General features: G+C 44.3%; 1 protein-coding gene across 9 annotated transcripts in view; it reads left to right on the top strand.

Annotated features, from left to right (window-relative positions):
* The window catches only part of arhgef7b (Rho guanine nucleotide exchange factor (GEF) 7b), a 115,095-nt gene that overhangs the window by 81,735 nt on the left and 10,522 nt on the right, over positions 1-22,838 (top strand). For 6 of the 9 annotated variants that reach the window (XM_085998341.1, XM_085998338.1, XM_085998337.1 and 3 more), the window contains one exon: positions 203-292. In XM_085998341.1, coding sequence (XP_085854467.1) covers positions 203-292 — 90 coding nt within the window. Of the gene's footprint in view, positions 1-202; positions 293-759; positions 2,853-3,967; positions 7,829-22,838 lie in introns of those variants that run through there. The other 3 variants (XM_085998342.1, XM_085998339.1, XM_085998340.1) reach the window with 2 other exon arrangements.

The raw sequence follows: 22,838 nt of genomic DNA, 5'->3' as shown, positions 1-22,838 counted from the left end.
TGATTGGCTGCTTAGACAGCTTGTTGACGTCAACAGCAGATCGCACTAGGGAATTCCCACTACAGAGTGCTGCAATCAATTGTGCGTCGAAACAGGTAAACTTCTCGCCACAGAGATCACCTTTGTTTCGCCGCTGACCGCAAATTCCGGGCCAATGTTTTGTGACTGTGTGTTTTACGAGGATTTTGTTTTCATTACCCAGGCACAGCAGCTCTAGAAGAAGATACACAGATCTTGAAAGTTATCGAAGCGTACTGCACCAGTGCTAAAACCCGCCAGACTCTGAACTCAAGTAAGTGCAGCTTCACTTCCTTGATCTTCCCCTGCCACATTTAATTAACGTTATGAACAGATTGGATATTGAGCCTGAGCAGACCATTGGTAGAATCTTTGTAAAAGTTAGTGTAAGATTTTGAAGTTCCAGAAAATCACCTTTCTAAGGATTAAGACACGTGGGAACGCAGAGGAGTGGAAATGATCATTTCAGTTAATCTGTTCAGCCCCAGAGTTTAAAACACAATACAAAGCTCACATCCGACACCTCATTTATATTCTCGCCAAACGCCTGTCCAACCCACACTTGGTTATTAATCTTACCAACTTCAATCACCTCCCTGTGCAGTCCATTCCAAGTACTCACCAACCTCAGTGTGCAGTAGTTTTATCTGGTCTGTCCATTCACTGTCTCACAGTGTAGCAGTTCTATCTAATCTGTCCATTCCCCACTCTGAGATACTGATACTGGGCAATGTATTATAGAATCTAATGATGTTATATAGGACTGGTCAATGAATACAAACTCCGGGATGATTTAACGAATCTCTGCTCCTGACACATTGTTGGCCGGCTGTGAGCCGAAGAAACAGCAGACACCCTCGGCAGCGTCCCCTCCGATTGCCATTCTTCACCTCATTGCAGAGGGTCTGGCGTGCTGCTTCAGGCACACATTGATGTCTTGTACACAGATCCTGTTATTGAATTTGGACAAAGTCTTGCATAAATAAAGAATGGTAGCGATCTCAATCGCAGGTTTCTGGTGGTTAACTTCCTGAAAATGTATTTCAGTGTAAAGTTGAAATCTATCTATAAGTGAAGGGTTAATAAGGATCATACCTATAGTGAGCTATTTTAAAATCAGTGCTTTAAGTAACAGCCTGTAGATTATTAACTTATTAATTTGGTGATTATCGAGTTAAATAATAGTGTGTTTAGGAGTTCAATAATATAGGAACAGGAGGAGGTCGTTCAGCCCCTCGAACCTGTTCCGTCATTCCATTTGACCCTGGCTGATCTGAATCTCCGCTCCACCGACCTGCCTTTCCTCCCTATCCCTCGATACCCTTACCCAACAAAAATCGATCAATCTAGAAAGCTCCAATTGACCCCCCAGAATCTACAGCTTTTTTTGGGGGGGGGGGGGGAAGAGTTCCAGATTTCACTACCCTTTGTGTGAAGAAGTGTTTCCTGACATTATCCTTGACAATCAGACCACCTTTATCCTGATAACTGATATTTGATAAAAGTAAAGAAACATTTGAGAATGACACCCTAACCAGTATAACTGGACGAATAAATGTAAATGTCCAATAAATACCCAGACTGTATAATGTTTTGTTATATTTAAATTCTGTTCATTAGCATTACCGTAAGATCGAGACCAGGTATGAAACCCTTGGTCTGTTCCTTGTACATTTTGTTTTGATGTCCAAAATCCACGTAAGTAATTTTATCACATTCCAGGCAGATAGATTAATGTGGAGCAGAAATGACTGTTGTGTGCAGTTGTCGCATGAACGGTTAAAGCATTTGTTCCAAATTCCCTCCTCCACTAAAAACAAAGTGCTGGAAACACTCAGCAGGTCAGGCAGCATCTGAGCGAGCAGCAGAGCCAGTGTTTCAGGTCAGTGACCTGTCACTACTTCACCAGAGGTAGTACCCAGTTTAAAGTATCATTAAGCATTTATTTGACAGCATCAACAGTAATTCCTACCCTTGTACCTCCAGTATATGTTGCAGGTTTCTAGTGCTGTGCAGACCTGCTAGTCCAATGTTTCTAACCTAACCTTGCCTTGCTGTGCAGTCCGCGCACGCCACAGTCTATATCCAGTCTGATTTATCCTGTACGTGTCGAGACCTGGAGAATAAGATTTACTTAATTAATTCTGATCTCCAAAGATTCTTTGGTAACTTTTGCTTATTATTACTAAACTGCACAGAGCTATTGGTAGAGAATGAATTCCACTTAAAAAGTGAGAAAGCATTATCAACCTCCCCTGTGTCTACATTGGGAGATTCAGGGGTGATCTGTTAGAGGTGTTCAATATTATGAAGGGCTGGGACAGACTAGATAGAAACAGTCCTAGACCGCCAGTCACTGGAACCGAACGAGGGGAATAGATATGAGATTAAATGTAAGAGGTTTACGACTGAGAGCTGGGGAAACTTTATTTAGACGGAGGGTTGTGAGGCTGTGGAATGTACAACTGGAGTTAGTGATTGAAGCAGAGAGACATACATTTAAGAATAGGTTGGACAGGTGTTTAAAGGAAAGGGGAATAAAGGGATATGGGAACAGGGCGGGTACACTGGATTAGGAGACTGCTCCTGTGGGAATAAACACCAACACGGACTGGATGGGCCGAATGGCCTGGTTCCGTGTTGTAATTTCTGTGTAATGTCATGATTCTGGCTGTGGAGGTCAGCCGCCCTCCTCGCTCTCCGCCCTCCTCGCTCTCCGCCCTCCTCGCTCTCCGCCCTCCTCGCTCTCCGCCCTCCTCGCTCTCCGCCCTCCTCGCGCCCCGCTCGGCCCGCCTCGGGCCCTCACCCGCCTCCCTCCCCCTTTCTCCCCCCACCCCCCCCCCCCCCCCCCCCACTCATACCCCAGCACCCGGCCCCCCGCTCACCTCCCGGCCCCCCTCCCTTGCCCCCCGGCTCCCCCTTTGCCTTCACCCGCACCCTTCCTGTGTTTACTCAGTAAATCTACCCCATACTCATCCTGCCAGCCTGCCCCTGCTTACACTGTGCAAATCAGTGACTCTTTCACCCTTGTTCCCTCCCCTTCCCCACAAAGTCAGCACCAATCACTTTAAGTGAAAATATCTTTTAAAGCCGAGGAAGAAATGAAATCATTAATCCAAAGCGGTTGTGGATGTTTGCTGTTTTGTCCAGGAGCACTGATTACCAGAGAGTTTTAGATCGGCTTTTCTTTCTGCATCAATGAACTCTGCTTTATTAAAACAAACTTTGCATCGACCTGAGCCGTTGTCAGCCCTAATAATGCTCGCTTCCTCTCTGCTTCGCGAACTGCGTCCCACAAACACACACACATCTAATCCCATTTCATCCTTTCCAACGGTTTCAGTACTAAAACCCGGAGCGGCGACTTCAGTCCATGGTCCGACTGCTCAAAATCAACTTTCTTTTATATCCTCGACTTTTCTATAACTTTGTACTAGCTGTGTATGTACATTGATGCTGAAGTCATGAAGTGTCCAAAATTGTGTGGGAAATTACTGGACTTTTAGTAATGATTTTGCTTTGTAAGGGGGTCATTGAGTGATGCCACACTCCCAACAGGACCCTGTCATAGTCGGAGGATGGGTGTCCACATTGTTGTAGTCGTGTCCTCGAGCTGACTTTCCACAAGTGTGGCTTCCTGCTTGGGGGGAGGGGGGCGAGAGATCGATAAATTGACCTATAATCTGCTATTATTTAATGCTCTTTCGATTTATCAAAACTTTTTAGTCATTTCATGATCTCAAACTGTCAACAGCTTCTGAAACTAACCCTGCTGAAGAATTTGGATCGTGAACCTTTGTCACAGGCCTAACAAGTTTTTTCTCTCCTTGTCTTCACTCCACCTTTACTTTCATTTCACCTTTGGATTGGTTACTTCCTTTCTCCATTGTCCTGATCCCTCTCCTGCCCTGGCATGCACCCATCACTTTATACAACCTACCCACCTTAGCATGGCAAGGCACTGACTTGATGCATAACCATGTGTTGAGTGACGATGATTTATCGAGCCTGGACTCCTCGGCGCGTCGCAGTAGCCTCTCCCGCTTGGAGCCTGCTGATCTGTCTGAAGACTCTGACTATGACAGCATATGGCTGGCCCACAGTTACCGAATGGGGTCAGCAACTCGTAAAAGCTGTTGTTCGTATATCTCCCACCAGAACTAAGGAAATCTCCCGTTTGTAAGAATTGCTTGTTGTATTAATTGGTTGTTCGGTGATGTTTGCCTGCTAAACTGTGTCCTTATGTTAATGCGTCATGCAAGGATTTTTTAGCTTGTACCCAAGGCTCTTCCATTCCCCTCTCTCCATTCCTTGGGTGGTGATTCGGGCAGCGCAAGAGTTGTCCTCTAGTTGACTGGTCTGTGCTGACCTCAGCTGGTGGTGCCAATAGAGGGGGCGGAGCTACACTCTGCCTCAGTGTCCTGGGCCAGAGAAGGGAAAATCAGCCAGCATTCCTGCTCCTGATTGGTGCCCAGTGACCCTTCCTATAGGTGAGGACTGGACTGGATGCTATGGTCGAATAGATTGCCTGCACTCACAGTCGAGGTCTACACGTGACTAATGGTCAACCAAGGGGCAGGTGCTGGATGGTGACCGGCACCCGCATTGACCGGTTCCAGTGAGGACTGAGGGCCTTGACTTCGGGGTGGGGGAGGGAAGCAAACTGACCAGAAGGAAGTGAGTATTTGACTTCAGAGGCTCAGTAAAACCAGAATTATAGTGTTCGGCAATTGAGATTTTGACACATGCTAATCTTGCCAAAAATATTGCAAATCCTAAATGGTACTCTTCGCGTTCTCTTACACCCATTCCTCCATCAGTTGCCATTGAATATCTTGCCGCCTTTTGCCCTTGGTGGTAGTTAATGTCTCATCGAAAAATATTTTAACAGTAATTGTGTATTGAGTGGCTAATTCTTACTGTTACTTAAATAACGGGAGATATACGGGCCCATTTTAGGTTGCACTGAATGCATGGCATCGGCAAGTGTTAAAAATTCTATTCCCCCACCCAAGGTTAGACTAAAACCTTCTAGTTGTATAGAAACAGAGACTTGAAAAGGTTATAAACAAACTTTCAATAAATTGTTGTACTACAAAACACTAGGAAAGTTCGGGCTAGAATTTCTGACTTTGTAACTGGGTGCCGGGCTTCACTCGCTGGGGATTAAGGTGCAGAGAGCGACGCGGGATTGTCTGTCTGTCAGAATCCCGCAGGGGCCCCTCGAGCCCAGTGTTCGAGTTCCTGATGTGAGCTTCAGGTGGGCGAGACTCTGCACTGGGAGCCACGAGTTTGTGAAATCTCCCCCTGTACAAAATGTTTGGTGGCTGCTGTGTCAAACAATCTTATGTCTGCTGCAGAAATCCACCGAGAGGCTCAGAGTTCTGCTCAGCGAGAATGGCAGTATTTTAATATTCTGAACATGCCATATACTACACCACAGATTTGTATGCTTCATAGTAAAGGAACACTGATGGCTACAGCTTCTCAAGGTCACACAGAGGTCGATGGGTGGAAATCACTGGGAATGATGGTAACATGCCTCTTAAATATCTCTCCCGCTATTTAAACAGAGGCTGTTTAATTTAAGCAGGTTAAAAACGCGGTAAGAGGGATTAGGTATGAGTGGGTTAAGGCTGTCATACAATAGCATCGCAGGCAGTAATTACTCTCTGGCTTTTAAAACTTCCAAAAGTTCTACCTGCTGCAATTCCAGTGAATCTGGTGTGAAGTGTGGTCACTAATCAAAAGACACGCACCAACCCAGATCAAATTGTGTCTTGTGTGGAGGACTGGGGGGGGGTTAAAACTGAAACGCCCCACTTTTTCACACTTGCAATGTACATCAATGAATGTCCTCTAACATGTCATAATACTCTGACAGTGTTGAAAACTCTTAAGTGACACTGCTCGTAATCCCGCTTTTTAATAAACGTACACAATGCAGCAATGCACTTTCTGAATGAACAGGATGTGTTTGGATTATTCAGGATGTAAGAATATGTCAGGAGGCTAAATCACAACACACGAGGGTTTTACATGCTGTGAGTGATGGGTGTCGGTAGGACTGTTATAGTCCTCTCCCACTGTGCTGAGACTACAACCTTCCCAACTGACCCCTAACCTGTGCCTGCAGATTTTGCGCTTCCTGCGCAGTGCAACATCTGGCTTTCTCGGACCTGCAAAAGCAGCTGTTATTTGGACAGTTGAGGTGAAATTGTTCTTTTAACGAAAACTAGTTAACAGCCTGATGGTGATGTTACCACCTTGGAAATTGCCCACTTCAAACTGCACGTTGCTGTGATTGTTGCAGTGAGCCTTTGTTACAGAGGGAGGAAGAATTCGCTTTTATTGTTTGAAAATGAAATTTTTCTTTTGAAGACAATTTGGAGAAAGAAAATGACCAATCATGCTTAAAGTTTTTTCTGGAAAACATTACTAACATCTCTGCCTGGGAGGGTTTTAACTCATAGAATCTTCTAGCACAGAAGGTGGCCATTCGGCCCATCGTGCCTGACATAAGAAAACTACTAGGCACTTGGTCTAAGCGTTAAACAAAGCTTTAATCAACTGTTTTACAACATGGAGGTCTAGTTGTATCCTTCACTAGTTCCTGTTAAGAAGGTCCTGCGCAAGCTGGGCTCGTGCCCGAGTATTTATACTCTCCCTGGACAGCGCCACCCGTAGGCCGCTCAGTATTATTTCCTAAGTCAGTCTTTCATGAATGACTGATTCATGTCAGTGCCTGTGCCGGCTCTTTGAAAGAACTCTCCAATTAGTCCCACTCCCCCTGCTCTTTCCCCATAGCCCTGAAAATCTTTTTGTTCCTTATGGGTCGTTCACTTGGGTTGGCAACTCTTGTCAATACAGCTAGTTGTAACAAATAAACGAATTCATATAATTGAGTGTTGGTCAGAACATTCTTGACTGTTAGTGCAATAATTGCACAATTTACCAAACCGTACACAGCTCACAAAATTGGCAGCTGACCCCGCCAGTTGTGTGTAAAGCAATTTCCAATTTGCACTGACGCTGATCCTGTATCGTTTTGAATCCAGGGACTCTCGCTCTGCTTCACTCCGGTCTAGGGCCAGGTCTCAACTTTAGATTCAAGTTGCATTTAAACCATTGGGTCAACTTCAATAAACGGGCACTGAGAGTAGAGTAGCAAAATCGTGGGGAGGAATCCTTCAATATCTCGATGCGTGCTCCCGGCCAGTGAGCCTCCTTGCTGGGAGTGCCCATTCATAAATTCCACCCTTAGAACTGTAGCAGTGGTGCAAAGTAGAACCACTTCACATCAACACTACACTGGTCCTGTAAATACATCCCAAGTTATCACAACAACAACTTGCATTTATATAGCGCCTTTAACATAGTAAAACGTCCCAAGGTGCTTCACAAAAACGTAACCAAACAAAAATTGGCACCGAGCCAAAGGACGAGACATTAGGACAGGTGACCAAAAGCTTAGTCAAAGAGGGAGGTTTTAAGGAGCGATTTAAATGAGGAGAGAGGTAGAGATTTAGGCAGGGAATTTTAGAGCTTAGGGCCCAGGCAGCTGAAGGCACGGCCACCAATTGTGGAGTGATGAAAATTGGGGGATGCACAAGAGTCCAGAATTGGAGGAGCGCAGAGATCTCAGAGGGTTTTAGGGCTGGAGGAAGTTAGAGAGATAGGATGGGGCAAGGCCATGGAGGGATTGGAGACAATGTAGGTCAGCGAGCACAGGGGCGATCTGTGAACGGGACTGGGTGCGAGTTAGGACACGGGTCAGCGAGCACAGGGGCGATCTGTGAACGGGACTGGGTGCGAGTTAGGACACGGGTCAGCGAGCACAGGGGCGATCTGTGAACGGGACTGGGTGCGAGTTAGGACACGGGGCAGCGAGCACAGGGGCGATCTGTGAACGGGACTGGGTGTGAGTTAGGACACGGGGCAGCAGAGTTTTGGATGAACTCAAGTTTATGGAGGGTGGAAGAGGGGAGGGCGGCCCGGAGAGCAAATGTTATGCTTTTTTGTTTTTGAAACCCCTTCTCTCCTCAGTGTAAGTATTAAAGTGATTGCCTTATAAATAGTTGTAACTGCAGCTCACGGGAATTTGCTTCTTATCCGGTTTCTAACTGGAGTGGCTTAAAGGTTAAAAATGTGAACTTTCTTTAACCTTTCCAGTGACTCGAATGCTGTAATCTTTACCATTGTTGAAAATTTGCTTCCATTATTTTGTACGCTGCATAAACGGCATTGAGTCTTTTGTGTGTACTTAAAGGCTCTGATCAAAGCAATTTTTAAAGTTAAAAGGTTAGATTTGAATTATGCATTACATTCTATCACTTCAATAACTTTTCTACTATGCTGAGCAAATGGAACAAGACTGAAATAAGATTAACTTCAAGAACAGTGTTTGTGAAAAAAGAAATCGTAAAGCTCCTTATTTTATAAGGAGCGTCTGTTTATTGTTAAATCGGACATCTGTGGTTTGCGAGATTTAATGAAAAATATTCCCAAAATGCCAAAGCCTCATCTTGAATTCTGCCGTTGATCTCTGATTTGTTTAATACACATAAATATGTAACTCTTCCTAAGAACCTATACAGAGGCAGCCAGAGTAACTTCTTATTCGATAACATAATTAAATGGCTTGTTAGAAAATAGTCTCAGTTCTTTCTTTTATGCAGAGTGCTCGATGAAAGGCCACTTATTTATTGCAATGATGATCAATGATATTGTGATGTTTTTGTAAATTGGTACAAAGAAATTGTTCAGATCACTGTTTCACAATGAAAGTATACCATTTTTAGAAGGATAAAATCTGTGTCGCCAGCACTGACTAATTGCTCACTGTTTACTGTGTGTGGTCAGAATTTCAACAGTCATTATGTGTGCACCTCTTTTTCAATGCAATTGTTTTATTTCTGTATCGAGTAGATTCACTAGTTTTGCCCGATAATTCTTGGAGTGTAATTAACCTTGTGCATTGTGGCACATTCTGCAACTTTCAAAGCCTCACCTGGAAGTGGGGAAGGAAGGGCTCACTCACCAACTCCGTATCTGCCTTGGGATTTATTGGAGTCGCGTGTAGGTTAAGGATGGCAGATTCGCTTCCCTGAAGGACTTTAGTGAACCAGTTGGGTTTTTACGACAATCCGGCAGATTTCATGGTCATTTTTCTGATGCCAGCCCAGAAATAACCAGATTTCTTGAATTCAATTCACAACTTGCCCTGGTGGGATCTGAACTCACCCCTTTAGGTTGCTGGTCCAGGAACTAAGCCACTAGGTTAACTCACCCATTTTACAAATTAGCGCTCCAGCACAGAGCATTGATTGATGGGGGCAGATATACAGCTGGATAATCGTGCGCCACGTGCTGACCACTGCCTGATTTACTGACGGGCGCTCCCATTACATGCAGCCCTGTGCCAGGAACCCTAACTCATATTCTATCCCTGAACAACTTTTCTGCAAGTTGATTTTACTAATCTGCTTAATCGAAAACAGTGATTAGAAAGGTCGTAAATTCAATGCAAAATCAAATCATTTTGTTCTATATATTTATGTATAACTCTGAATCCGGATACACCTCTGTTAACAGACGCATTCACTTATAGCAGGACTGTCCAACAATTGCTCACGATGCGGCCTCCTTTACATTGGGGAGACCAAACGCAGATTGGGTGACCGCTTTGCGGAATACCTCCGTTCAGTCCGTAAGGGGGACTCCGAGCTCCCGGTGGCCTGTCACTTTAATTCTCCGCCCCATTCCCACTCAGTCCTCACCGTCCTCGGCCTCTTGCATTGTTCCAATGAAGCTCAGCGTAAGCTCGAGGAACAGCACCTCATCTTCCGATTAGGCACTTTACAGCCTCCTGGACTCAACATCGAGTTCAACAATTTCAGATCATAGCCTCGGCCCCTATCACACATATATATATATATATATATTTTTTTTATCCACACTTTTTGTTTGGCCCCCCCCCTTTTTCTCTCCCCTCCCTTCAGCTGTCCTTCATTCTGCCAGCGCAATTCACACCCCATCTAGAGCCATCCTTTGTTCCTTAACCTGCCCCATTTCCACCTCCCCTTGCCTTGAATATCTCTTAATGTCTCTCAATCTCTCCTGCTCTCTATCCTATCACAGACCTTCCCTTTTGTTCTTTCATCCCCTCCCCCTTTTCCCAGCCCCCAAACCTGCTCCATTTCCTGCTTTTTTCCAGTTCTGACGAAGGGTCAGCGACCTGAAACGTTGGCTCTGCTTCTCTCTCCACCGATGCCCCCCGGCCTGCTGAGGTTTTCCAGCGTTTTCTGTTGTTATTTCCAACATTTTAGTGTTTGGTGTCTAAACGTGTAAAGTTTAAATCCATGCCCTCATTAATTCCCTCATGTCTTGGGCTACTGGCACTAACAGATCCTGCCGTTCGGATTTGGAATTGATCCATGAAGGAGATCCTAATTCTCCACGGTGTCCTGGAGAAGATGCTGTTTGTCTCCACTTCAGCACTATTCTTGGCAGTGATTGACTTTGGTAGACCATCACCAAAAGTCAACAATTAAAAGGACAAGGGTTCAGTTCCCACCCAGATGGCCGGGTGTAAAGTCTGTGTGTGAGCCCTACGCTTGGCCACTTCCTAGTAGGTGTGAGATTACAGTGTAAAACTGGCCCCTAACACATCGTGATGCTGACGGATCCTGGTGTTCTGATTTAGGATTGTCCGCCACTGAGGCAACACCACTAAGAACAGCCCTTTCCCAAACCTCCAGGCCCACAAAATTCAAACTGGACTGTGGTAAACCACTGTTATACCTGTCTGTATGCTAGCGAAAGCTGAAATCTTTGGGTAAAGAGCAGTGGGTTGCCTGGGCATGGCGGGTTTGATTGGTGGGGCTCAAGGGTTGCATGTGGCCACAGGGCTGTAGTTTGGCCACTCCTGATCTATTCGGGTTTAAAGTATAGGAGTACTGTTCTGTATTAATCGTTCATTTGGTGTAATTAAAAATGATTGCTGCTGGAATATCCAATTTCTCTAAGTTGAAGAATTGAACCTTCCTGTTGTGTATAAACGGTGATGATCCTAGGCCATTGACTGGACTCTAGTTATACCAGTAGGATATAATGGCTACGTTTCTGGTTAGCTAGAGCTGAATATTTTCCAGTTATTAGTATTATTAGCTAAAGGGTAAAATAAGAGTGTGAATTGTTACTGCGGGTGAGGAAGACCCTTGATATCACGAGGTGAGATTAAATAACTCGTGTTGTTGCATAGGGCAACTTTCTACCAAACACAACACGCTGTGTCCTGTTGTATACGCAATAGCCTCTGTATGGTGCAATTTTGTGTCAGTGATAGCTGATTGTTGCTAGAAACCAGCTTTAAGGGTAAATGCCTTTAAATAAACAATCCATGTATATCTGAGTGCTGCATATGTACAGTCTGTGTCTCCTTGTGATTTGCACCCAAATGCGTGTCTTATAAATAATTTCACTTCAATTGTAAAATACAGTTTAAAATAAAATATGCCTTTATTAGAGAATTGTTTTTTTTTTGTACATGTAAGTTTGTTAACCTGAAATTTACTGATATTATGGTCTGACAAACGGGCACTGCTGATCATTGGTCTGTCGCCATTCTGGAACATTCTTTCATAGGATATACAGCACAGAAACAGGCCATTCGGCCCAACCAGTCCATGCCGGCGTTTATGCTCCACACGAGCCTCCCCCCGTCTTTCCTCATCTAAATCTGTCAACATAACCCTCTATTCCCTTCTCCCTCAGATGCTCATCTAACTGCCCCTTAAATGTATCGATACTATTCGCTTCAACCACTCCCTGTGGCAGCGAGTTCCACATTCTCACCACTCTCTGGGTAAAGAAGTTTCTCCTGAATTCCCTATTGGATTTATTAGTGACTATCTTATATTGATGGCCTCTAGTTTTGTTCTTCCCCACAAGTGGAAACATTCTCTCTGTATCCACTCTATCAAAACCTTCCATCATTTTAGAGACCTCTATTAGGTCACCCCTCAGCCTTTTTTCAAGAGAAAAGAGACCCAGCCTGTTCATCCTTTCCTGATATGTATACCCTCGCATTTCTGGTATCATCCTTGTAAATCTTCTCTGCACCCTCTCCAGTGCCTCTATATCCTTTTTATAATATGGTGACCAGAATTGCACGCAGTACTCCAAGTGTGGTCTAACCAAGGTTCGATACAGGTTTAGCATAACTTCACCACTTTCACTTCTATCCCTCTAGAAATAAACCCTAGTGCCTGGTTTTTCTTTTTTTATGGCCTTGCTAACCTGTGTCAATACTTTGTGTATTTGCTCCTCTACCCCATTTAGGTTCTTATTTTCCAAGTAATATGTGACCTCCCTATTTTTCTTAACAAAATGTAATACCTCACATTTATCTGTGTTGAATTTAATTTGCCAATTATATGCCCATTCTGCAAGTTTATTAATGGCTGCTTGTAATTTGTTGCAGTCCTCCTCAGTATTGACTATCATCCCCCCCACCAACCCCCCCCCCCCCCCCCCGGATTTGGTGTCGTCCGCAAATTTAGAAATTGTGTTTTTGATTCCAAAGCCTAAATTGTGATCAATAGTGGTCCCTGCACTGATCCTTGTGGAACACCACTTCCCACCTTCTGCCACTCTGAATAGGTATCCTTTACCCCTACTCTCTGCTTTCTGTCTTGAAGCCAGCTAGCTATCCATTCTGCTACTTGTCCCCTGACTCCACATTCTCTGACCTTATTCGTTAGTCTATTATGTGGTACCTTATCGAAGGCCTTTTGAAAATCTAGATAAATGACATCTACTGCATTACCCTTGTCTGCACTCTCTGTTACCTCTTCAAAAAAATCAATTAGGTTGGTTAAGCAAGACTTTCCCTTTTGAAATCCATGCTATTTTATATTTTTGGTTTCTAAATGGTTTTTCCATTTTCTTCTTTAGTAGGGATTCCATTATTTTTCCTACCACCGATGTTAAGCTGACTGGGTTATATTTCCCTGGGCATGTTCTATCTCCCTTCTTAAATATAGGTATTACGTTAGCTATCCACCAGTCCTCTGGCACTACACCTTATTCTAACGAATTATTAAATATGTGTAGTAATGCCTCTGCTATCTCTTCCCTAGATTCTTTTAAAATGCGTGGATGTAATCGTCCAGACCAGGGGTTTTATCCTCTGAGTTTCATTAGTTTAGTTAATATATCTCCTCGTTTTATTTTAAATGCAGTTATCTCATTACTAATCTCATCATCCGATGCCACCACCACCTGTTCTATTCTCATTCACAGAAATCACAGAAACCCCACAGTGCAGATAGAGGCCATTTCGGCCCATCGAGCCTGCACCGACACATATCCCACCCGATCCCCGTAACCCCTACACCAACACATATCCCACCCTATCCCTGTAACCCCACGTATTTAATCCCCCTAACACTAAGGGTCAATTTATCATAGCCAATCATCCTAACCCGCACATCTTTGGACTGTGGGAGGAAACCGGAGCACCCGGAGGAAACCCACGCAAACACGGGGAGAATGTGCAAACTCCACACAGTCACCCGAGGCCGGATTTGAACCCGGGTCCCTGGCGTTGTGAGGCAACAGTGCTAACCACTATGCCACTGTGCTGCAGAGTGATTTAGTGGCTAGCCCTTTAAATCCACTCTCAGTACATGAGCAGTTTTAAACAGCAACTACACTTGCTCTGATTCCTGTACCGACAGTGCAGCAAGTACAGGTGGAAGCGGAGACAATTTTGTGATTGGCTCACTGTGAACGACGTCAATCTGAATGGTCTGTTATTACAAATCCAAGCAATTCCAGAAACTCTTCGGCCCATCATGTCTGTGCTAGCATATTTCTCCACATGAGCCACCAAATCTTTTAATATCTTATCCAACCTTATGCTAAGTTATTCCATCTCTTGTAAGTAGATCACTCTCGTGGGCGAGAGTCCATTCTGGGTGTGAAATCTGGGTATCATTCCCAGTGGAACGAACAGCGTGCCCTGTCAGTTTTAGATACTGCTCTGGGCTGATGGCCCCATGGTGTCACATCAGTTTAAGTTCAACATTTTCAACAAATTACATTAAACAAAGGATAAACTAGCACTAGAGTGATGTAATCCAAGGGTCCCAGACCTGAAAGGTTAACTCTGTTTCTCTCTCCACGGATGCTGCCTGGCCTGCTGAGTGTTTCCAGCATTTTCTGTTGTTGTTCTATATTTATACATCCTTCCGGACAACTCCGCAAGTGGACAAAATAATGAAATTATCACATTTTAACAACAAAGTTAAATAATATACGGATTCTCCTTGAATTTCTTGCCGCTGTGGGAGATGAAACTCTGAGCCAATGTTTGATTCAGGAGCTCCTATCCCAGGAAAGAGTTTCTGGAATTGCTTGGATTTGTAATAACAGACCATTCAGATTGACGTCATTCACAGTGAGCCAATCACAAAATTGTCTCCGCTTCCGCCTGTACTTGCTGCACTGTCGGTACAGGAATCAGAGCAAGTGTAGTTGCTGTTTAAAACTGCTCATGTACTGAGAGTGGATTTAAAGGGCTAGCCACTAAATCACTCTGGCAGATACAGCTCATCATTGTCGCAACATGCCTTCACCCACTCAGTATCTGGGTAATTTGTAGCGACCCCAGGGATTGAACAGAACTCCCTTGTTACTGGGTTTCAGATTATTGGGTATATCTCATATCCTCACCTGATCTCCCTCACATTTAGAAGGCAGTCGAATCAACACTTCACCAGACTCTGGCTTAAGGTCTAAACCGCCAAACACATTTGTTTACCCCTGGAGGTGTGAACTGAAGCAATGAAAACCTCATTTCCAGTAGTTACTGTTATGTTCATTAATAACTAGTCGTTTGCATTATGAACAGCTAGCTTAGAGCTAGACATTTATTCAGTACACGTTCTCTAGGTACAGCATCTGTAGAGATTCAGCATGTGTACTTCTGTGTGCAGGCAGCCATCTTGACTACTGCCTTCTGGGTAGCCTAGTGCATCGTGGGTAGTGTAGTCTTAAACATACAACTAAATATACAGCTCTACGGCTCCATCTAGTGTACCACTCTAGAATGACATGTTATTGATCATTACATCCCCCTTTGAGGTTAACAAAATCAGTATCAATCAACTTTTTAAAAAAACGATAAAGATGATGTCGGTAACACTTTTGTTAGTGCTCTATAAACATAAATATTTTCACAACAGTCAACACATTTTCAAAGCTTTACTTTATACTCAAAGATTAAGTCTATCCGGCTTTTTTACTTCACGTGTGGATCTTCTTAACACAGGTAAGTCTGATGTGTTTTCATGAGATTGTTCTGGCGGTGATTGACAAGTGTCACATTCGCCTATCATGTTCTCAATGTCCTTACTTATGCCAGGCCAATAAACAGTGTCTCTTGCTCTCCTTTTGCATTTTTCAATTCCGAGGTGTCCCTCATGAATCCTTTTGAGCATGTCTTGACGTAGAGCCTGTGGAATGACTATTCTGTTCTGTTTTAGTAATAGTCCACTTGCGACACTCAATTCTGACCTTATGTGAAAGTATTTTGGACAGGAACCTTTTGGCCAATCATGATGAATGTTCTCTTTTACTGTTTGTAACACTGTATCTTTTACTGTTTCTTCTGCTATTTGCTTTGATTTTGTGTCTGACACGGGCAGTGCAGCAGTGACCATACTCACATGAACATCCACGTCTTCTTCAGTAGAGCTCACTTGACTCATTGTGGGTGCTCGGGATAGTGCATCTGCTAACACTATGCATTTGCCTGGTGTGTAGATCAGTTCAAAGTCATATCTTTGCAGCTTCATCATGAGTCGTTGAATCCTTGGAGACATCTCATTCAGATTTTTTTTGATGGCAACCAATGAGCTGTGGTCTGTCTCAACTGTGAAGGTGGGAAGTCCATATATGTAGCCATGAAACTTTTCTAGTCCAACTACCAAGCCTAGACATTCCTTTTCAATCTGGGCGTATCGACACTCAGAATCAGTCATAGACCTGGAGGCATATGCAACAGGCTTCCAATCTTCACCCTCTGCTTGTAGCAAGACCGCGCCTAGGCCATCTTTTGATGCATCCGTTGACACTTTAATTCTCTTTGTTGGGTCAAAGAAAGTGAGTACAGGTGTGGTTGTCAGCACTGTTTTGAGGTTCATCCACTCTTGTTCATGTCTTTCTGTCCATGCGAACTCATTTGTTTTATGTAGCAGGTCTCGCAGACAGGTTGTCTTGGCTGACAAGTTAGGAATGAACTTTCCAATGAAGTTTATCATCCCCATGATGCGTAGCACTCTTTTTTTGTCAGTGGGTCGGGGCATATTGAGTATGGCATTTACTTTTTCCATATCTGGCTCTATTCCTTTACCAGATAGATTATCTCCTAGGAAAGTGACTTCCTGGACGCCAAACTGACACTTGGCTTTGTTGAGCTTTAGTCCATTCCGGCGTATGCTCTGTAGCACTTTAGTCAGTCGCTCATTGTGTTCTTTCAGTGTGGAGTCCCAGATGATGATGTCATCAACATAGACCCCGACTCCTTCCAGACCTTCAATTATGTGTTCCATCGCTCTATGAAAGATTTCAGATGCAGATATTATCCTGAAAGGCATTCTGAGGAAACAATACCTGCCAAATGGTGTGTTGAAGGTACAGTCTTTGGTGCTCTCTTCATCCAGTTTTCGTTGCCAAAATCCTTGTGAGGCATCGAGCTTTGTAAAGTATCTGGCACCTGACATGTCACTGGTGATTTCTTCTCGCTTGGGAATCTGGTAGTGTTCACGTTTTATGTTTGCATTTAAGTCCTTTGGATCCATGCATATTCTTAGATCATTGTTCTTTTTCTTTACACATACCATGGAGTTAACCCAGTCTGTTGGCTCTTCGACTTTCCTGATGACTCCTAGTGTGGTCATTCTGTCCAGTTGATTCTTGAGCCGGTCACGCAGGGGTGCTGGAACTCTTCGTGGAGCATGTACCACTGGCTGAGCATCCTCCTTTAGCTGGATCTTGTATGTGAATGGTAGAACTCCAAATCCTTTGAACACATCCTGGAAATTATTTACTACAGAATCCACTGATTCATCTGGTCTGTTTATGGCACAGTTTATACGGTATACTCTCTTGACCAATTCTAAGTCCTCACAAGCTTTGTCACCCAGTAGTGAATCAAGTCCTTCAGTCATAGAGTCATAGAGTTATACAGCACGGATAGAGGCCCTTAGGCCCATCGTGTCCGCGCCGGCCATCAAGCCCTGTCTAATCTAATCCCATATTCCAGCATTTGGTCCGTAGCCTTGTATGCTGTGGCATTTCAAGTGCTCATCCAAATGCTTCTTAAATGTTGTGAGGGTTCCTGCCTCCACAACCCTTTCAGGCAGTGAGTTCCAGACTCCAACCACCCTCTGGGTGAAAAAGTTCTTTCTCAAATCCCCTCTAAACCTCCCGCCCTTTACCTTGAATCTATGCCCCCTAGTTATTGACCCTTCTAAGGAAAAAAGCTCCTCAACATCCATCCTATCTATGCCCCTCATAATTTTGTACACCTCAATCATGTCCCCCCTCAGCCTCCTCTGCTCCAAGGAAAACAAACCCAATCTGCCCAGTCTCTCTTCATAGCTGAAGTGCTCCAGCCCTGGTAACATCCTGGTGAACCTCCTCTGCACCCTCTCCAACGCGATCACATCCTTCCTGTAGTGTGGCGACCAGAACTGCACACAGTATTCCAGCTGTGGCCTAACCAGTGTTTTATACAGCTCCATCATAACCTCCTTGCTCTTATATTCAATGCCTCGGCTAATGAAGGCAAGTATCCCATATGCCTTTTTTACCACCTTATCCACCTGTTCCGCCGCCTTCCGGGATCTGTGTACTTGCACACCCAGATCCCTCTGACCCTCCGTCTTGCCTAGGGTCTTACCATTCATTGTGTATTCCCTTGCCTTGTTAGTCCCCCCAAAGTGCATCACCTCGCACTTTTCCGGGTTAAATTCCATTTGCCACTGTTCCGCCCATCTGACCAACCCATCTACATCGTCCTGCAGACTGAGGCTACCCTCCTCGCTATTTACCACCCTACCAATTTTTGTATCATCCGCGAACTTACTGATCATACCTTTTACATTCATATCCAAGTCATTAATGTAGACCACAAACAGCAAGGGACCCAGCACCGATCCCTGTGGTACCCCACTGGTCACAGGCTTCCAGTCACAAAAACAACCTTCGACCATCACCCTCTGCCTTCTGCCACTAAGCCAGTTTTGTATCCAATGTGCCAAGGCACCCTGGATTCCATGGGCTCTTACCTTCTTGACCAGTCTCCTGTGCGGGACTTTATCGAAGGCCTTACTGAAATCCATGTATACCACATCCACTGCGTTACCCTCATCCACACACCGAGTCACCCCCTCAAAAAATTCAATCAAATTAGTCAGACATGATCTTCCCTTGACAAAGCCATGTTGACTATCCCTGATTAATCCTTGCCTCTCCAAGTGGAGACAAATTTTGTCCCTCAGAATTTTTTCCAATAATTTTCCTACCACTGATGTTAGGCTCACTGGCCTGTAGTTCCCCGGTTTTTCCCTACTTCCCTTCTTGAATAATGGTACTACATTAGCGGTTCTCCAGTCCTCTGGCACATCCCCTGTGGCCAGAGGGGTCCTGAATATATGTGTTAGAGCCCCCGCAATCTCTTCCTTTGCCTCACACAGCAGCCTGGGATACATTTCATCCGGGCCTGGGGATTTATCCATTTTTAGGCCAGCTAAAACCGCCAATACCTCCTCCCTCTCGATGTTAATACGTTCGAGCATATCACAGTCCCCCCGCCCTATTTCTATGTCTACATCGTCCTTCTCCATAGTGAAAACAGATGCAAAAAATTCATTTAGAACCCCTCCTACATCTTCTGGCTCCACACACAGATTGCCACTTTTGTCCCTAATGGGCCCTATTTTTTCCCTAGTTATCCTCTTACCCTTAATATACTTATAAAACATCTTAGGATTTTCCTTTATTTTGCTCGCCAGTGTTATTTCATGGCCCCTCCTTGATCTCCTAATTTCTTTTTTAAGTATCCCCCTGCACTTTTTCTACTCCTCTAGGGCTTCCTCCGTCTTTAGCCTTTTGTATCTGCCAAAAGCCCTCCTTTTTTTCCTAATCCATTCTCGTATATCCCCTGACATCCAAGGTTCCCTGTGGTTTTTGGAACCACCCTTGACCTTTACGGGAACATGTTGCCATTGTATGATCTCAATCTCCCTTCTGAAAGCCTCCCATTGCTCCGATGCGGATTTTCCTACAAGTAGCTGATCCCAGTCCATTTTGGCCAGATCCTGCCTTATCCTATTAAAATCGTCCTTCCCCCAATTTAGAACCTTTATTTCCGGCCCATCCATGTCCTTTTCCATGACCACCTTAAATCTTACCATATTATGGTCACTGTCACCAAAGTGCTCACCTACTAGCACTTTTTCCACTTGGCCAGCCACATTCCCTAGAATTAGGTCCAGTACCGCCCCCTCTCTTGTAGGACTTTCTACATGCTGGCTCAAAAAGCTCTCCTGGATGCACTTTAAGAATTCTACACCCTCTGAGCCTTTCACACTCTGACTATCCCAGTTAATATTGGGGAAGTTGAAATCCCCCATTATTATTACCCTATTATTTGCACATTTCTCTGAGATTTGCCTACATATCTGTTCCTCTATCTCCCCCTGACTGTTTGGAGGCCTATAGTACACTCCCAGCAAAGTGCTTGCCCCCTTTTTGTTTTTAAGCTCCACCCATATGGCCTCATTAGAGGAACCTGCTAATATATCATCCCTCCTTACTGCAGTAATTGACTCCTTAATTAATATTGCGACACCCCCTCCTCTTATACCTCCCCCTCTGTCTCGCCTGAAGATTCTGTACCCCGGAATATTGAGCTGCCAGTCTTGCCCCTTCCTCAACCATGTCTCCGTGATAGCAACAATATCATACTCCCATGTGTTTATCAACACCTTCAGTTCATCCACCTTATTTGCAAGACTCCTTGCATTAAAATAGATGCCATCCAGCCTTGCCCTTATATGTTTGCCCTGTCTACCAAGCTGACTTGTTTTTTTCTCTATAATTGGCAGCACATCACCCCCTATTTCAGCTCCCCTCTGTATCCCATCCCCCTGCCAAGTTAGTTTAAACCCCCCCCAACAGTTCTAGCAAACCTCCCCGCAAGGATATTTGTCCCGCTCTGGTTCAGGTGCAACCCGTCCGACTTGTACAAGTCCCACCTTTCCCAGAAGCAGGCCCAGTGATCCAGGAAAGTAAAACCCTCCCCCCTACACCAACTCCTTAGCCACGCATTCATCTGCTCTATCCTCCCATTCCTATACTCACTTTAAGTCTGCATACACCTAAGCTATCTATTTTCTGTCCATTATAGTCCTTCAGTAGTACTGACTTTTTCTGTATTTTGGGCTTTTCTTTCATGTTTTTAATGTCACTCATACTGATTAAGTTTGCTTTTGCCCCAGTGTCCAGTTTCAATGTAACTAATGCTCCATTTATCTGCAGTGGGATCATCCATTTGTCCTCTTTTACTGCATTAATTTTATGTTCAGCATTGTCCATATCTGAGGGCTGCACATTTTCTGTATCATTTTTGACATTGTCACATGACACCATTCCTACAAAAAATGTCTCACTTAAATCAGTGTCCTCAATCACATTGACTTGGACTTGTTGCCCTTTCTTTGTTTTTACTTTTGAAAAGCATTGTTTGGCAAAGTGATTCTTTCCATGACATTTTGTGCACATTTTTCCAAACGCTGGGCATTGTCTTAACTGGTGTTTGTAACCACAGCGTTTACAATTAAAATTTCCTTCCTCCGATTGCTTTTCATTTCTGTTCTGCCCATGTTTCTTCCCTTTGTAGGACACCGCACCGACAGCAGCACTTACTACAATCGCATCATTATTGATTTCACTGAAAGTCTTCGCGTGCTTTCGAGCTAGCTCACTGGCTTGGCATATTTTCACAGCATTTTCCAATGTTAGTTCGGCTTCTCTCAACAGACGTTCCCTGACCTTTTTATCATGAATACCAAACACAATTTGGTCACGAATCATGGATGCTTTCAGCTCAGAGAAATTACATGTCTGTGCTTTCAGTTTCAGATCAGTCACAAAGCTATCAAAAGTCTCATTTTGCTGCTGTGTCCTTGAACAGAACACGTATCTTTCACAGGTTTCATTCTTTTTGGGAGAACAATGTGTATCAAATTTCTTTAGCACATCGTCTAATTTGTTTCTGGTCTCCTCTGGATTAAATACAAATGTATTAAGTACCTCTATCGCCTGTGGGCCTGCAACCGTGAGCAGCAACGCTATTTTCCTTGCGTCTGGCTTCGTACCGAACCCGATGGCAGCAATGTAGAGTTCGAATTGTTGTTTGAAGGTCTGCCAATTGGAGTCGACATTTCCCGTGAGATTCAAAAACTCCGGTGGCTTCAAATTCTCCATGTCGCGTTTCACAATTTTGAGCAGATCGTCACCACTCCTGGTACCATTTTATGTTCATTAATAACTAGTCGTTTGCATTATGAACAGCTAGCTTAGAGCTAGACATTTATTCAGTACATGTTCTCTAGGTACAACATCTGTAGAGATTCAGCATGTGTACTTCTGTGTGCAGGCAGCCATCTTGACTACTGCCTTCTGGGTAGCCTAGTGCATTGTGGGTAGTGTAGTCTTAAACACATACAACTAAATATACAGCTCTATGGCTCCATCTAGTGTACCACTCTAGAATGACATGTTATTGATCATTACAGTTACCGGCTTAACTATTCTTCCTTGGACGAGAGAAAAATAACGGCCTGCTCGCAGTGTGAACAGGCCATGGCTGCGGGCTCCTGAATATTAACCTTCACGTTGCTGAGTCAGACAGAGCCTGTGGCCCAGTTTCTCTCTCTGGTTTCAGACATACTCAGCAATTTGGACAGGACGGCGGAGACTTTTCAAAAAATGACCGGACAAACAAAATTTAATTTTTTTTCACTCAAGAAGAGCTGCCAACCAAACCAAACCAAAACGCAACTAAAGCTCACGCACTGCTTGTTTGTGTTGAATTCCTACCCGCCGCATGTATTGGTGGTGTTAATTGGACAGCTGATACTGTAAGGTGGACGTGTGTCCGCCCCGGTTCACACCCAGCCCACCCTGAGGCCGTTTCCCTCCGGTGCAGAGACACCTGCCCATTTTTCCAGTGGCTTCATGCATTTGAGGCAATAATGGTCAGGTGGCATCAAACGCCCCAGTTTCATTTCTGTCTCTTTTGATTTAAGCTTGATCCTCACTGAATTCAGATGAAAGTGAGTTTGTAGGAGTTAAGAACATAAGAATTAGGAGCAGGAGTAGGCCTTACGGCCCCTCGAACCTGCTCTGCCATTCAGTAAGATCTCAAATCCACTTTCCTGCCCCGTCCCCATATCTCTTGATTCCTCTGGAGTCCAAAAATCTATTGATCTCAGCCTTGAATATACTCAACGACTGAGCATCCACAGCACTTTGGGGCAGAGAATTTCAAAGATTCACAACCCTCTGAGTGAAGAAATTCCTCCTCATTTCAGTATTAAAAGGCGGTCCTCTTATCCTGAGACTATGCCCCCTAGTTCTAGACACTCCAGCCAGGGGAAAAAATCTCTCAGCATCTACCGAGTCAATCCTCTCAAATCAAATCAAATCAACTTTTATTGTCATTGTTAGTGCACAAGTGCAGT

This window comes from Somniosus microcephalus, chromosome 10, assembly GCF_052327205.1.
Source record: "Somniosus microcephalus isolate GS21.2 chromosome 10, FLI_Smic_1.0, whole genome shotgun sequence".
Taxonomy (NCBI): Eukaryota; Metazoa; Chordata; class Chondrichthyes; order Squaliformes; family Somniosidae; genus Somniosus; species Somniosus microcephalus.
The sequence above is the reverse complement of the archived record's forward strand: the minus strand, read 5'-3'. Positions and strand labels throughout refer to the sequence as shown.